Genomic DNA, 13756 nt, shown 5'->3' on the forward strand with positions numbered 1-13756 from the left:
TTCCTCCTCCCAACCCCCTGGCTAACACTCCTCCTCTCAACCCCCTCGCTAACATTCACCCCCTGGCCACTCCTAGGTTATTGAGTCCACCGTGTTTTGTTTGTTGTTGTCCCAAATGGCACCCTCCTACATAGTGCAATACTTTCATGTAGTGTATATATAGACAATATGGTGGCATTTGGGACTCAGCCCTGGGAGGGAGAGATGGAGAGTGAGGGAGGGAGAGGGAGAGAGAGGGAGAGAGAGAGAGAGAGAGCGGGAGGGAGAGAGAGAGAGAGGGAGCGAAGTGTTTTGACTGGGGCTGTGGAGGGAGGGAGAGAGAGAGAGAGGGAGGGGAGAGAGAGAGAGAGAGGGAGGGAGCAAAGTGTTTTGACTGGGGCTGTGGTGTACAGTCGTGGCCGAAAGTTTTGAGAATGACACAAATATTAATTTCCACAAAGTTTGCTGCTTCACTGTCTTTAGATAATTTCGTCAGATGTTACTATAGAATACTGAAGTATAATTACAAGCATTTCATTAGTGTCAAAGGCTTGTATTGACAATTACATGAAGTTGATGCAAATAGTCAATATTTGCAGTGTTGACCCTTCTTTTTCAAGACCTCTGTAATCAACCCTGGCATGCTGTCAATTAACTTCTGGGCCACATCAGGGCAACCCCACACTGATGGCAGCCCATTCTTGCATAATTAATGCTTGGAGTTTGTCAGAATTTGTGGGGTTTTGTTTGTCCACCCGCCTCTTGCGGATTATCCACAAGGTCTCAATGGGATTAAAGTCTGGGGAGTTTCCTGGCCATGGACCCAAAATATAGATGTTTTGTTCCCCGAGCCACTTCGTTATCACTTTTGCCTCATGGCAAGGTGCTCCATCATGCTGGAAAAGGCATTGTTCGTCACCAAACTGTTCCTGGATAGTTAGGAGAAGTTGCTCTCGGAGGATGTGTTGGTACCATTCTTTATTCATGGCTGTGTTCTTAGACAAAATTGCGAGTGAGCCCACTCCCTTGGCTGAGAAGCAACCCCACACATGAATGGTCTCAGGATGCTTTACTGTTGGCATGACACAGGACTGATGGTAGCGCTCACCTTGTCTTCTCCGGACAAGCTTTTTTATGGATGCCCCAAACAATCGGAAAGGGGATTCATCAGAGAAAATGACTAACCCAGTCCTCAGCAGTCCATTCTCTTTACCTTCTGCAGAATATCAGTCTGTCCCTGATGTTTTTCCTGGAGAGAAGTGGCTTTTTTGCTGCCCTTCTTGACACCAGGCCATCCTCCAAAGGTTTTCGCCTCACTGTGCGTGCAGATGCACTCACACCTGCCTGCTGCCATTCCTGAGCAAGCTCTGTACTGATGGTGCCCCGATCCCGCAGCTGAATCAACTTTAAGAGCTGGTCCTGGCGCTTGCTGGACTTTCTTGGGCGCCCTGAAGCCTTCTTTACAACAATTGCACCGCTCTCCTTGAAGTTGAAGATAAATGGTCGATTTTAGGTGCAATCTTACTGGCAGCAATATCCTGTTGCCTGTGAAGCCCTTTTTGTGCAAAGCAATGATGACGGCACGTGTTTCCTTGCAGGTAACCATGGTTGACAGAGGAAGAACAATGATTCCAAGCACCACCCTACTTTTCTGTTATTAGAACTCAATCAGCATGACAGAGTGATCTCCAGCCTTGTCCTCATCAACACTCACACCTGTGTTAACGAGATAATCACTGACATGTCATCTGGTCCTTTTGTGGCAGGGCTGAAATGCAGTGGAAATGTTTTCGGGGGATTCATGGATTGCATGGCATCTTTGCAAGTAATTGCAATTCGTCTGATCACTTCCTAACATTCTGGAGTATATGCAAATTGCCATCATACAAACTGAGGCAGTAGACATTGAAAATTCATATTTGTGTCATTCTCAAAACTTTTGGCCACGACTGTGCACCGCCCTTCAATGAAGTTTTACATTGTCACATCTTAGTGTACCTTCATATTCTCCTGTCTATGCTAGAGACCGTGATGATCTGCTAGGCAACGTCCTTCTTGGAAAGCTCGGAAGTTGTGCCTAATAACCAACCTAAAGCTATTTATGCACCTCGCAAGCTAACATGGCACTCTTCTCAGGTCGTAAGCTATAGTTACCCATAGCTGGCTAGCTAGCTTTGATTATTTATTCCAATATATTTTCAAATTCCGCCCCAAAAAATGTGTTTAGCTAGCTACATTTATAGGATCCTCACTATGAGTCTGAGACACTTTGAGAATGATATTTTAATTTGCCACCTCCTAAAATGAATGTTGTCTATATGTATTTGTTAGCTAGCTAGCATGCAAGAGTAATACTTATCTCTCACATGCCGACAGATGCAGTCGTCTTGATTGAATCGGACACTTCGTGGCACTTCGTTTGACACGTGACTGCAGTTTGCATTGAATTGTGGGTCATAACAATCCCGCGAGTGATCAAAGTAGTTCACTTGCTCCCTTGAGCTAAATCGAGGGCAGAGGGGGAGGGGGGGGGGGTAACGTTTGTGAATTGGACCGCCACTTAAGATGGCAATCATACTGCATCCGGTTTCGACAGGGATACCCTGAGGGAAAGTGGCTGGGCTGAGAGGGGTGGGACACACACACACACACAATTGGACTGCATGACACGATTGGACTGCATCCTGGGTCTTTTCACATGTCTTTTAGCCAAGGCAGGTCTGTCAAAGATGAATGCCACAGCCTCTATGGCTCTGCTTCTCTATCCTCCTTTCTCCTCCGTCCTCTTGGCCGGGGTTGGATACACACTGAACTTGTCTGTTTCTTTCAGCCTGATATACCTAGCCAACCCCCCCTTCCCCCCTTCCCCTAGGTCTCTGGCTGTGTGTGAGTGTTGAATGAGTGACGTGGAGCGGTGTAGTCCGTTTCAACCCTGCGGGCTGGCTGACCTGTGTATTGATAAGATCCTGTGTGTGTCTGTCAGTGCCCAGCATGGCAGTTGGGATATGAGGTCACTCAGAGCTGACCTCAGAGCACCTGTGTCCTGTGTTACCCAACCATCCGTTTAACTCAACGTTGTGTGTACTTTTGACTTACTACTAGCCATGTGTGGTTCTGGGGTAATACTAGCCGTGTTGTGGTTCTGAGGTACTGCTAGCCGTGTTGTGGTTCTGAGGTAATACTAGCCATGTTGTGGTTCCGAGGTACTGCTAGCCGTGTTGTGGTTCCGAGGTACTGCTAGCCGTGTTGTGGCTCTGTGGTAATGCTAACAATGTGTGTTTGGGTTGGTATTGCTAGCCAACATGTGTGGTTCTGGGGTAATACTAGCCGTGTTGTGGTTCTGAGGTACTGCTAGCCATGTTGTGGTTCTGAGGTACTGCTAGCCATGTTGTGGTTCTGTGGTACTGCTAGCCGTGTTGTGGTTCTCAGGTACTGCTAGCCGTGTTGTGGTTCTGAGATACTGCTAGCCGTGTTGTGGTTCGGAGGTACTGCTAGCCGTGTTGTTGCTCTGTGGTACTGCTAGCCGTGTTGTGGTTCTGAGGTACTGCTAGCCGTGTTGTGGTTCTGAGGTAATACTAGCCGTGTGGTTCTGAGGTACTGCTAGCCGTGTTGTGGCTGGGTTGGTACTGCTAGCCGTGTTGTGTGTTGTGGCTCTGAGGTACTGCTAGCTATGTTGTGGCTCTGAGGTACTGCTAGCCGTGTTGTGGTTCTGAGGTACTGCTAGCCGTGTTGTGGTTCTGAGGTACTGCTAGCCGTGTTGTGGTTCTGAGGTACTGCTAGCCGTGTTGTGGTTCTGAGGTACTGCTAGCCGTGTTGTGGTTCTGAGGTACTGCTAGCCGTGTTGTGGCTCCGAGGTACTGCTAGCCGTGTTGTGGCTCCGAGGTACTGCTAGCCGTGTTGTGGCTGGGTTGGTACTGCTAGCCGTGTTGTGGCTCCGAGGTATTGCTAGCCGTGTTGTGGCTCTGAGGTACTGCTAACCGTGTTGTGGTTCTGAGGTACTGCTAGCCGTGTTGTGGCTCTGAGGTACTGCTAGCCGTGTTGTGGCTCTGAGGTACTGCTAGCCGTGTTGTGGTTCCGAGGTACTGCTAGCCATGTTGTGGTTCCGAGGTACTGCTAGCCGTGTTGTGGTTCCGAGGTACTGCTAGCCGTGTTGTGGCTCTGTGGTAATGCTAACAATGTGTGTTTGGGTTGGTATTGCTAACCTTGTTGTTGCTCTGAGGTACTGCTAGCTGTGTTGTGGCTCTGAGGTACTGCTAGCCGTGTTGTGACTGGGTTGGTACTGCTAGCCATGTTGTGGCTCTGAGGTATTGCTAGCCGTGTTGTGGCTCTGTGGTAATGCTAACCGTGTGGTGGTTCTGTGGTACCTGGTCAGCTATTTTAGTGTTGAATGTGTTTTCCTAAGTAAAGTACAGTGAAGTGTTATTGACTGTACGTTTGTTTATTCCATGTGTATCTCTGTGTTGTTGTTTTTGTTGCACTGCTTTGCTATGCTTTATCTTGGCCAGGTCGCAGTTGTAAATGAGAACTTGTTCTCAACTGGCCTAGCTGGTTAAATAAAAGTGAAATAAATTACATTTAACAAAAAACAGAAGAGTTTTAGAGGATGTAAAGTTATACAATGCCTGTAAAATTACATTATGATGCAATCTTTTGATATGCCATATCTCTCTCCTCTCCCTCTTTCTTTCCCTCTCCCCTCCCTCACTCCCCATCCCCCTCACTTCCCATCCCTTTCCCTCTCTCCCTCCATCTCTCCCCTCCCTCTCTCCCTCCCCCCTCACTCCCTCTCTCCCCTTCCCTCTCCCCCTCACTCTGTCTCCCCCTTCCTTCTCTCCATCTCCCCCTCACTCCCTCTCTCCCCTCCCTCACTCCCCTTCCCTCTCTCCACTCCCTCTCTCCCTTCCCTCCCTCCACTCCCTCTCTCCCTCCCCCTCCCTCCGTCTTCCCCTCCCTCCCTCTCTCCCTCCCCTCCCTCTCTCTCCCTCTCCTCCCTCTCTCCCCTTCCCTCTCTCCCCCTCACTCCCTCTCTCCCCCTCACTCTCCCCTTCCCTCTCTCCACTCCCTCTCTCCCCTCACTCCGTCTTCCCCCCTCCGTCTCCCTCTCTCCCCTTCTCTCTCTCCCTCTCCTCCCTCACTCCGTCTCTCCCCTCCCTCACTCCGTCTTCCCCCCTCCGTCTCCCTCTCTCCTTCAGATCCAACCCGTTCTACGAGCCCCGTACCTCCAGCCCATCCCGGCCCTCCGGGGGCCCCTCTCCAGACTTCAGTAACCAGAAGAGGAGAGCCCCGCTACCTCCCAGACCTCCAGGCCCCAGCCCCTCGGCCCCCAACACCTCCAGGGAGGGGGCAGAGAGAGAGATTCATGCCCAGTGGACCCAGTGCCATGGCAGCTGTGGTGGGGCGAGAGCTGGCCTTCTCCTCCCCTAAGGTAAGACTCTTTGAAGAGGGTAGTGGCACTAGAGTAGTGGTATTCATAAAGTGTGTGTGTGTGTGTGTGTAGTTGTGTGTGGTTGTTCACAAAGTGTGTGTGGTTATGTGTGTGTGTGGTTGTTCACAAAGTGTGTGTGGTTGTGTGTGTGTGTGTGTGTGTAGTTGTTCACAAAGTGTGTGTGGTTGTGTTTGCATGTGCCTCCGTGTGTGTCCAGTCACCTCCAACCTCCTCATCTGAATATAGGTATTAGTTTATTGGGCTGTTTGTCTGTTTATTTATTTATTTAAATTCTGCATTTCTGCTAGTTGTAATTAAACGGCTGGTGGTCACACACACATGATGAGCCACCCCAGTGGCCGGGAGTGATTGGGTGGGTGGGGGGTTTAAGTAGTCTATATGAGATGCAGGGCAGAAAGCATATGAGGGGCTTAAACACATCAGCAGACTGATTACAGGGGGGTAAGAACCCCATCTGCCCCCATAACCCCCCCCCCCCCGCGGACACACACACACACACACACACACACACACACACACTCCCTCCGTGGCTGGCTGTTGTAGTTGTGTAGGACTTGGTGCGGTAACAGTAATGGTGGTACTATGTCATTAAGGAAGGTTTATCAACCAGCTGCACAGCCGTGTGACTGTGGGTGAGGGGTCTAAACAACTTTAATTACCCAGACTCAGTGGCCTGTGGTGGGCTGCACTCCGCCAAGGGCTGCCCCTGTCTTTAGAGCTCAGTGGAGGGGGAGAGAGGAGGGGGAGGGAGAGAGAGGGGGAGAGAGAGAGGGAGGAGAGAGGGGGAGGAGGGAGAGAGGGGAGAGAGGAGGAGGGGAGAGAGGAGGGAGAGAGGGAGGAGGGAGAGAGAGGGAGGAGGGAGAGGAGGGAGAGAGAGGGAGAGAGAGAGGAGGAGAGAGAGGGGAGAGAGAGAGGGGAGAGAGAGAGAGGGGGAGAGGGGGAGAGAGGAGGGAGAGAGAGGGGGAGAGAGAGGAGGGAGAGAGGGGGGGAGAAACTGAGGCTGTTGCAGGAGAGATATTCAGTGGAAAATGAGGCCCAGAGTTTAACATGTAGAGGTGGTGAGAATAGGGTTTGGTTTCTGTAAATATTCTCACAGAGAAAAACACACATGCGAATGAACACACACACACACACACACACACACACACACACAACTCACACACACATGTGTCTGTGTGTTAGTACACACACACAGTTTGCCCAGTTTGGGTGGTGTGAAACTGGTGTGTGGGTGGGTGGTGTGTGTATGTGTGGTGTGTGTGATGTGTGGGTGGTGCACAGATTCCAGTTTGGTGTGTGTGTGGTGGTGTGTGTGTGGGGGTGTGTGTGGGTGGGTGTGGGGGTGGGTGGTGTGGGTGGTGTGTGGTGGGTGTGTGGGGTGGTGGGGTGTGGGTGGGGTGGTGGTGTGTGGGTGTGTGTGGGGGGGTGTGTGTGGGTGGTGTGGGTGGGGGGGTGGGTGGGTGTGTGGTGTGGTGGGTGTGGGTGGTGGGTGGTGTGTGGGTGGGTGGTGGGTGTGGGTGGGTGTGTGTGGGTGGGTGGTGTGGGTGGTGTGTGCATCTGCTTGTGCGTGGTCTTGTTTAAGTCCTCCCTGTGTGTGTGTGTGTGTGTGTTAGTCCAGTTTGTCATGGTGTTAAGGCTACCTCTTCAACAACAGACTGTGGTAAATCAGGACAGGTTGTGTTCTTGTATCCTCCACTCTTTGTATAATAGTAGGATTTTAACATGGACATTTAGTCATTAAACAGACGCTCTCATTCCAGACAGAACCTTCATCAGTAGCGTGATGAGACAGTACCTTCATCAGTAGCTAGGTGAGACAGTACCTTCATCAGTAGCTAGGTGAGACAGTACCTTCATCAGTAGCTAGGTGAGACAGTACCTTCATCAGTAGCGTGGTGAGACAGTACCTTCATCAGTAGCGTGGTGAGACAGTACCTTCATCAGTAGCGTGGTGAGACAGTACCTTCATCAGTAGCGAGGTGAGACAGTACCTTCATCAGTAGCGTGGTGAGACAGTACCTTCATCAGTAGCGTGGTGAGACAGTACCTTCATCAGTAGCGTGGTGAGACAGTACCTTCATCAGTAGCTAGGTGAGGCAGTACCTTCATCAGTAGCGTGGTGAGACAGTACCTTCATCAGTAGCGTGGTGAGACAGTACCTTCATCAGTAGCGAGGTGAGACAGTACCTTCATCAGTAGCGTGGTGAGACAGTACCTTCATCAGTAGCGTGGTGAGACAGTACCTTCATCAGTAGCGTGGTGAGACAGTACCTTCATCAGTAGCTAGGTGAGGCAGTACCTTCATCAGTAGCGAGGTGAGACAGTACCTTCATCAGTAGCTAGGTGAGACAGTACCTTCATCAGTAGCGAGGTGAGACAGTACCTTCATCAGTAGCGTGGTGAGACAGTACCGTCATCAGTAGCGTGGTGAGACAGTACCGTCATCAGTAGCGTGGTGAGACAGTACCTTCATCAGTAGCGTGGTGAGACAGTACCTTCATCAGTAGCGTGGTGAGACATCAGTAGCTAGGTGAGACAGTACCTTCATCAGTAGCGTGGTGAGACAGTACCTTCATCAGTAGCGTGGTGAGACAGTACCTTCATCAGTAGCTAGGTGAGACAGTACCTTCATCAGTAGCGTGGTGAGACATTACCTTCATCAGTAGCGTGGTGAGACAGTACCTTCATCAGTAGCGTGGTGAGACAGTACCTTCATCAGTAGCTAGGTGAGGCAGTACCTTCATCAGTAGCGAGGTGAGACAGTACCTTCATCAGTAGCGTGGTGAGACAGTACCGTCATCAGTAGCGTGGTGAGGCAGTACCTTCATCAGTAGCGTGGTGAGGCAGTACCGTCATCAGTAGCGTGGTGAGACAGTACCTTCATCAGTAGCGTGGTGAGACAGTACCTTCATCAGTAGCGTGGTGAGACAGTACCTTCATCAGTAGCTAGGTGAGACAGTACCTTCATCAGTAGCGTGGTGAGACAGTACCTTCATCAGTAGCGTGGTGAGACAGTACCTTCATCAGTAGGAAGGTGAGACAGTACCTTCATCAGTAGCCAGTCCTTCATCAGTAGCTAGGTGAGGCAGTACCTTCATCAGTAGCTAGACAGTACCTTCATCAGTAGCGTGGTGAGACAGTACCTTCATCAGTAGCTAGGTGAGGCAGTACCTTCATCAGTAGCTGGTGAGAGTACAGTAGCTAGGTGAGGCAGTACCTTCATCAGTAGCGTGGTGAGGCAGTACCTTCATCAGTAGCGTGGTGAGACAGTACCTTCATCAGTAGCTAGGTGAGACAGTACCTTCATCAGTAGCGTGGTGAGACAGTACCTTCATCAGTAGCGAGGTGAGACAGTACCTTCATCAGTAGCGTGGTGAGACAGTACCTTCATCAGTAGCGTGGTGAGACAGTACCTTCATCAGTAGCGTGGTGAGACAGTACCTTCATCAGTAGCTAGTGGTGAGGCAGTACCTTCATCAGTAGCCTACCTTCATCAGTAGCGTGGTGAGACAGTACCTTCATCAGTAGAGACAGTACCTTCATCAGTAGCGTGGTGAGACAGTACCGTCATCAGTAGCGTGGTGAGACAGTACCTCATCAGTAGCGTGGTGAGACAGTACCTTCATCAGTAGCGTGGTGAGACAGTACCTTCATCAGTAGCGTGGTGAGGCTTCATCAGTAGCGTGGTGAGACAGTACCTTCATCAGTAGCGTGGTGAGACAGTACCTTCATCAGTAGCTAGGTGAGACAGTACCTTCATCAGTAGCGTGGTGAGACATTACCTTCATCAGTAGCGAGGTGAGACAGTACCTTCATCAGTAGCGTGGTGAGACAGTACCTCATCAGTAGCGTGGTGAGGCAGTACCTTCATCAGTAGCGTGGTGAGGCAGTACCGTCATCAGTAGCGTGGTGAGACAGTACCTTCATCAGTAGCGTGGTGAGACAGTACCTTCATCAGTAGCGTGGTGAGACAGGTGCGTGAGACAGTACCTTCATCAGTAGCGTGGTGAGACAGTACCTTCATCAGTAGCGTGGTGAGACAGTACCTTCATCAGTAGGAAGGTGAGACAGTACCTTCATCAGTAGCGTGGTGAGACAGTACCTTCATCAGTAGCTAGGTGAGGCAGTACCTTCATCAGTAGCTAGGTGAGGCAGTACCTTCATCAGTAGCGTGGTGAGACAGTACCTTCATCAGTAGCTAGGTGAGACTAGGTGAGGCAGTACCTTCATCAGTAGCGTGGTGAGGCAGTACCTTCATCAGTAGCGTGGTGAGACAGTAGCTAGGTGAGACAGTACCTTCATCAGTAGCGTGGTGAGACAGTACCTTCATCAGTAGCGAGGTGAGACAGTACCTTCATCAGTAGCTGGTGAGACAGGTGAGGTGAGACAGTACCTTCATCAGTAGCGTGGTGAGACAGTACCTTCATCAGTAGCTAGGTGAGGCAGTACCTTCATCAGTAGCTGAGACAGTACCTTCATCAGTAGCTAGGTGAGACAGTACCTTCATCAGTAGCGAGTGAGACAGTACCTTCATCAGTAGCGTGGTGAGACAGTACCGTCATCAGTAGCGTGGTGAGACAGTACCGTCATCAGTAGCGTGGTGAGACAGTACCTTCATCAGTAGCGTGGTGAGACAGTACCTTCATCAGTAGCTGGTGAGGCAGTACCTTCATCAGTAGCGTGGTGAGACAGTACCTTCATCAGTAGCGTGGTGAGACAGTACCTTCATCAGTAGCTAGGTGAGACAGTACCTTCATCAGTAGCGTGGTGAGACATTACCTTCATCAGTAGCGTGAGACAGTACCTTCATCAGTAGCGTGGTGAGACAGTACGTGGTGAGGCTTTCATCAGTAGCGTGGTGAGGCAGTACCGTCATCAGTAGCGTGGTGAGACAGTACCTTCATCAGAGACAGTACCTTCATCAGTAGCGTGGTGAGACAGTACCTTCATCAGTAGCTAGGTGAGACAGTACCTTCATCAGTAGCGTGGTGAGACAGTACCTTCATCAGTAGCGTGGTGAGACAGTACCTTCATCAGTAGGAAGGTGAGACAGTACCTTCATCAGTAGCGTGGTGAGGCAGTGTCATCAGTAGCTAGGTGACCCTTCATCAGTAGCGTGGTGAGACAGTACCTTCATCAGTAGCGTGGTGAGACAGTACCTTCATCAGTAGCTAGGTGAGACAGTACCTTCATCAGTAGCGTGGTGAGACATTACCTTCATCAGTAGCGTGGTGAGACAGTACCTTCATCAGTAGCGTGGTGAGACAGTACCTTCAGTAGCAGGTGAGGCATACCTTCATCAGTAGCGAGGTGAGACAGTACCTTCATCAGTTGGTGAGACAGTACCGTCATCAGTAGCGTGGTGAGGCAGTACCTTCATCAGTAGCGTGGTGAGGCAGTACCGTCATCTTGCGTGGTGAGACAGTACCTTCATCAGTAGCGTGGTGAGACAGTACCTTCATCAGTTCGTGGTGAGACAGTACCTTCATCAGTAGCTAGGTGTACCTTCATCAGTAGCGTGGTGAGACAGTACCTTCATCAGTAGCGTGGTGAGACAGTACCTTCATCAGTAGGAAGGTGAGACAGTACCTTCATCAGTAGCGTGGTGAGACAGTACCTTCATCAGTAGCTAGGTGAGGCAGTACCTTCATCAGTAGCTAGGTGAGGCAGTACCTTCATCAGTAGCGTGGTGAGACAGTACCTTCATCAGTAGCTAGGTGAGGCAGTACCTTCATCAGTAGCTAGGTGAGGCAGTGTAGCTAACCTTCATCAGTAGCTTCATCAGTAGCGTGGTGAGACAGTACCTTCATCAGTAGCTAGGTGAGACAGTACCTTCATCAGTAGCGTGGTGAGACAGTACCTTCATCAGTAGCAAGACAGTACCTTCATCAGTAGCGTGGTGAGACAGTACCTTCATCAGTAGCGTGGTGAGACAGTACCTTCATCAGTAGCGTGGTGAGACAGTACCTTCATCAGTAGCTAGGTGAGGCAGTACCTTCATCAGTAGCCAGTACCTTCATCAGTAGCGTGGTGAGACAGTACCTTCATCAGTAGCGAGGTGAGACAGTACCTTCATCAGTAGCGTGGTGAGACAGTACCGTCATCAGTAGCGTGGTGAGACAGTACCGTCATCAGTAGCGTGGTGAGACAGTACCTTCATCAGTAGCGTGGTGAGACAGTACCTTCATCAGTAGCGTGGTGAGGCAGTACCTTCATCAGTAGCGTGGTGAGACAGTACCTTCATCAGTAGCGTGGTGAGACAGTACCTTCATCAGTAGCTAGGTGAGACAGTACCTTCATCAGTAGCGTGGTGAGACATTACCTTCATCAGTAGCGAGGTGAGACAGTACCTTCATCAGTAGCGTGGTGAGACAGTACCGTCATCAGTAGCGTGGTGAATCAGTAGCGTGGTGAGGCAGTACCGTCATCAGTAGCGTGGTGAGACAGTACCTTCATCAGTAGCGTGGTGAGACAGTACCTTCATCAGTAGCGTGGTGAGACAGTACCTTCATCAGTAGCGTGGTGAGACAGTACCTTCATCAGTAGCGTGGTGAGACAGTACCTTCATCAGTAGCGTGGTGAGACAGTACCTTCATCAGTAGGAAGGTGAGACAGTACCTTCATCAGTAGCGTGGTGAGACAGTACCTTCATCAGTAGCTAGGTGAGGCAGTACCTTCATCAGTAGCTAGGTGAGGCAGTACCTTCATCAGTAGCGTGGTGAGACAGTACCTTCATCAGTAGCTAGGTGAGGCAGTACCTTCACCAGTAGCTAGGTGAGGCAGTACCTTCATCAGTAGCGTGGTGAGGCAGTACCTTCATCAGTAGCGTGGTGAGACAGTACCTTCATCAGTAGCTAGGTGGTAGCGTGGTGAGACAGTACCTTCATCAGTAGCGAGGTGAGACAGTACCTTCATCAGTAGCGTGGTGAGACAGTACCTTCATCAGTAGGTGGTGAGACAGTACCTTCATCAGTAGCTGGTGAGACAGTACCTTCATCAGTAGCTAGGTGAGGCAGTACCTTCATCAGTAGCGAGGTGAGACAGTACCTTCATCAGTAGCTAGGTGAGACAGTACCTTCATCAGGCGAGGTGAGACAGTACCTTCATCAGTGGTGGTGAGACAGTACCGTCATCAGTAGCGTGGTGAGACAGTACCGTCATCAGTAGCGTGGTGAGACAGTACCTTCATCAGTAGCGTGGTGAGACAGTACCTTCATCAGGCGTGGTGAGGCAGTACCGTCATCAGTAGCTGGTGAGCAGTACCTTCATCAGTAGCGTGGTGAGACAGTACCTTCATCAGTAGCGTGGTGAGACAGTACCTTCATCAGTAGCTAGGTGAGACAGTACCTTCATCAGTAGCGTGGTGAGACATTACCTTCATCAGTAGCGTGGTGAGACAGTACCTTCATCAGTAGCGTGGTGAGACAGTACCGTCATCAGTAGCGTGGTGAGGCAGTACCTTCATCAGTAGCGTGGTGAGGCAGTACCGTCATCAGTAGCGTGGTGAGACAGTACCTTCATCAGTAGCGTGGTGAGACAGTACCTTCATCAGTAGCGTGGTGAGACAGTACCTTCATCAGTAGCTAGGTGAGACAGTACCTTCATCAGTAGCGTGGTGAGACAGTACCTTCATCAGTAGCGTGGTGAGACAGTACCTTCATCAGTAGGAAGGTGAGACAGTACCTTCATCAGTAGCGTGGTGAGACAGTACCTTCATCAGTAGCTAGGTGAGGCAGTACCTTCATCAGTAGCTAGGTGAGGCAGTACCTTCATCAGTAGCGTGGTGAGACAGTACCTTCATCAGTAGCTAGGTGAGGCTACCTTCACCAGTAGCTAGGTGAGGCAGTACCTTCATCAGTCGTGGTGAGGCAGTACCTTCATCAGTAGCTGGTGAGGCAGTCCTTCATCAGTAGCTCAGTACCTTCATCAGTAGCGTGGTGAGACAGTACCTTCATCAGTAGCTAGGTGAGGCAGTACCTTCATCAGTAGCTAGGTGAGGCAGTACCTTCATCAGTAGCTAGGTGAGGCAGTACCTTTATCAGTAGCTAGGTGAGACAGTACCTTCATCAGTAGCTAGGTGAGGCAGTACCTTCATCAGTAGCTAGGTGAGGCAGTACCTTCATCAGTAGCGTGGTGAGGCAGTACCTTCATCAGTAGCGTGGTGAGACAGTACCTTCATCAGTAGCGTGGTGAGACAGTACCTTCGTCAGTAGCGTGGTGAGGCAGTACCTTCATCAGTAGCGTGGTGAGACAGTACCTTCATCAGTAGCTAGGTGAGGCAGTACCTTCATCAGTAACGTGGTGAGACAGTACCTTCATCAGTAGCTAGGT

At 50.5% G+C, this 13756-nt stretch overlaps 1 protein-coding gene across 1 annotated transcript in view; it reads left to right on the top strand.

The window, feature by feature from the left end:
• Window positions 1–13756, top strand: part of ehbp1 (EH domain binding protein 1) — a 447197-nt gene that overhangs the window by 157153 nt on the left and 276288 nt on the right. The window contains 2 exon segments of the mRNA XM_065022884.1: window positions 5172–5337; window positions 5339–5404. Coding sequence (XP_064878956.1) covers window positions 5172–5337; window positions 5339–5404 — 232 coding nt within the window.

The sequence above is a fragment of the Oncorhynchus nerka genome, linkage group LG10 (genome assembly GCF_034236695.1).
Source record: "Oncorhynchus nerka isolate Pitt River linkage group LG10, Oner_Uvic_2.0, whole genome shotgun sequence".
Lineage (NCBI taxonomy): Eukaryota > Metazoa > Chordata > Actinopteri > Salmoniformes > Salmonidae > Oncorhynchus > Oncorhynchus nerka.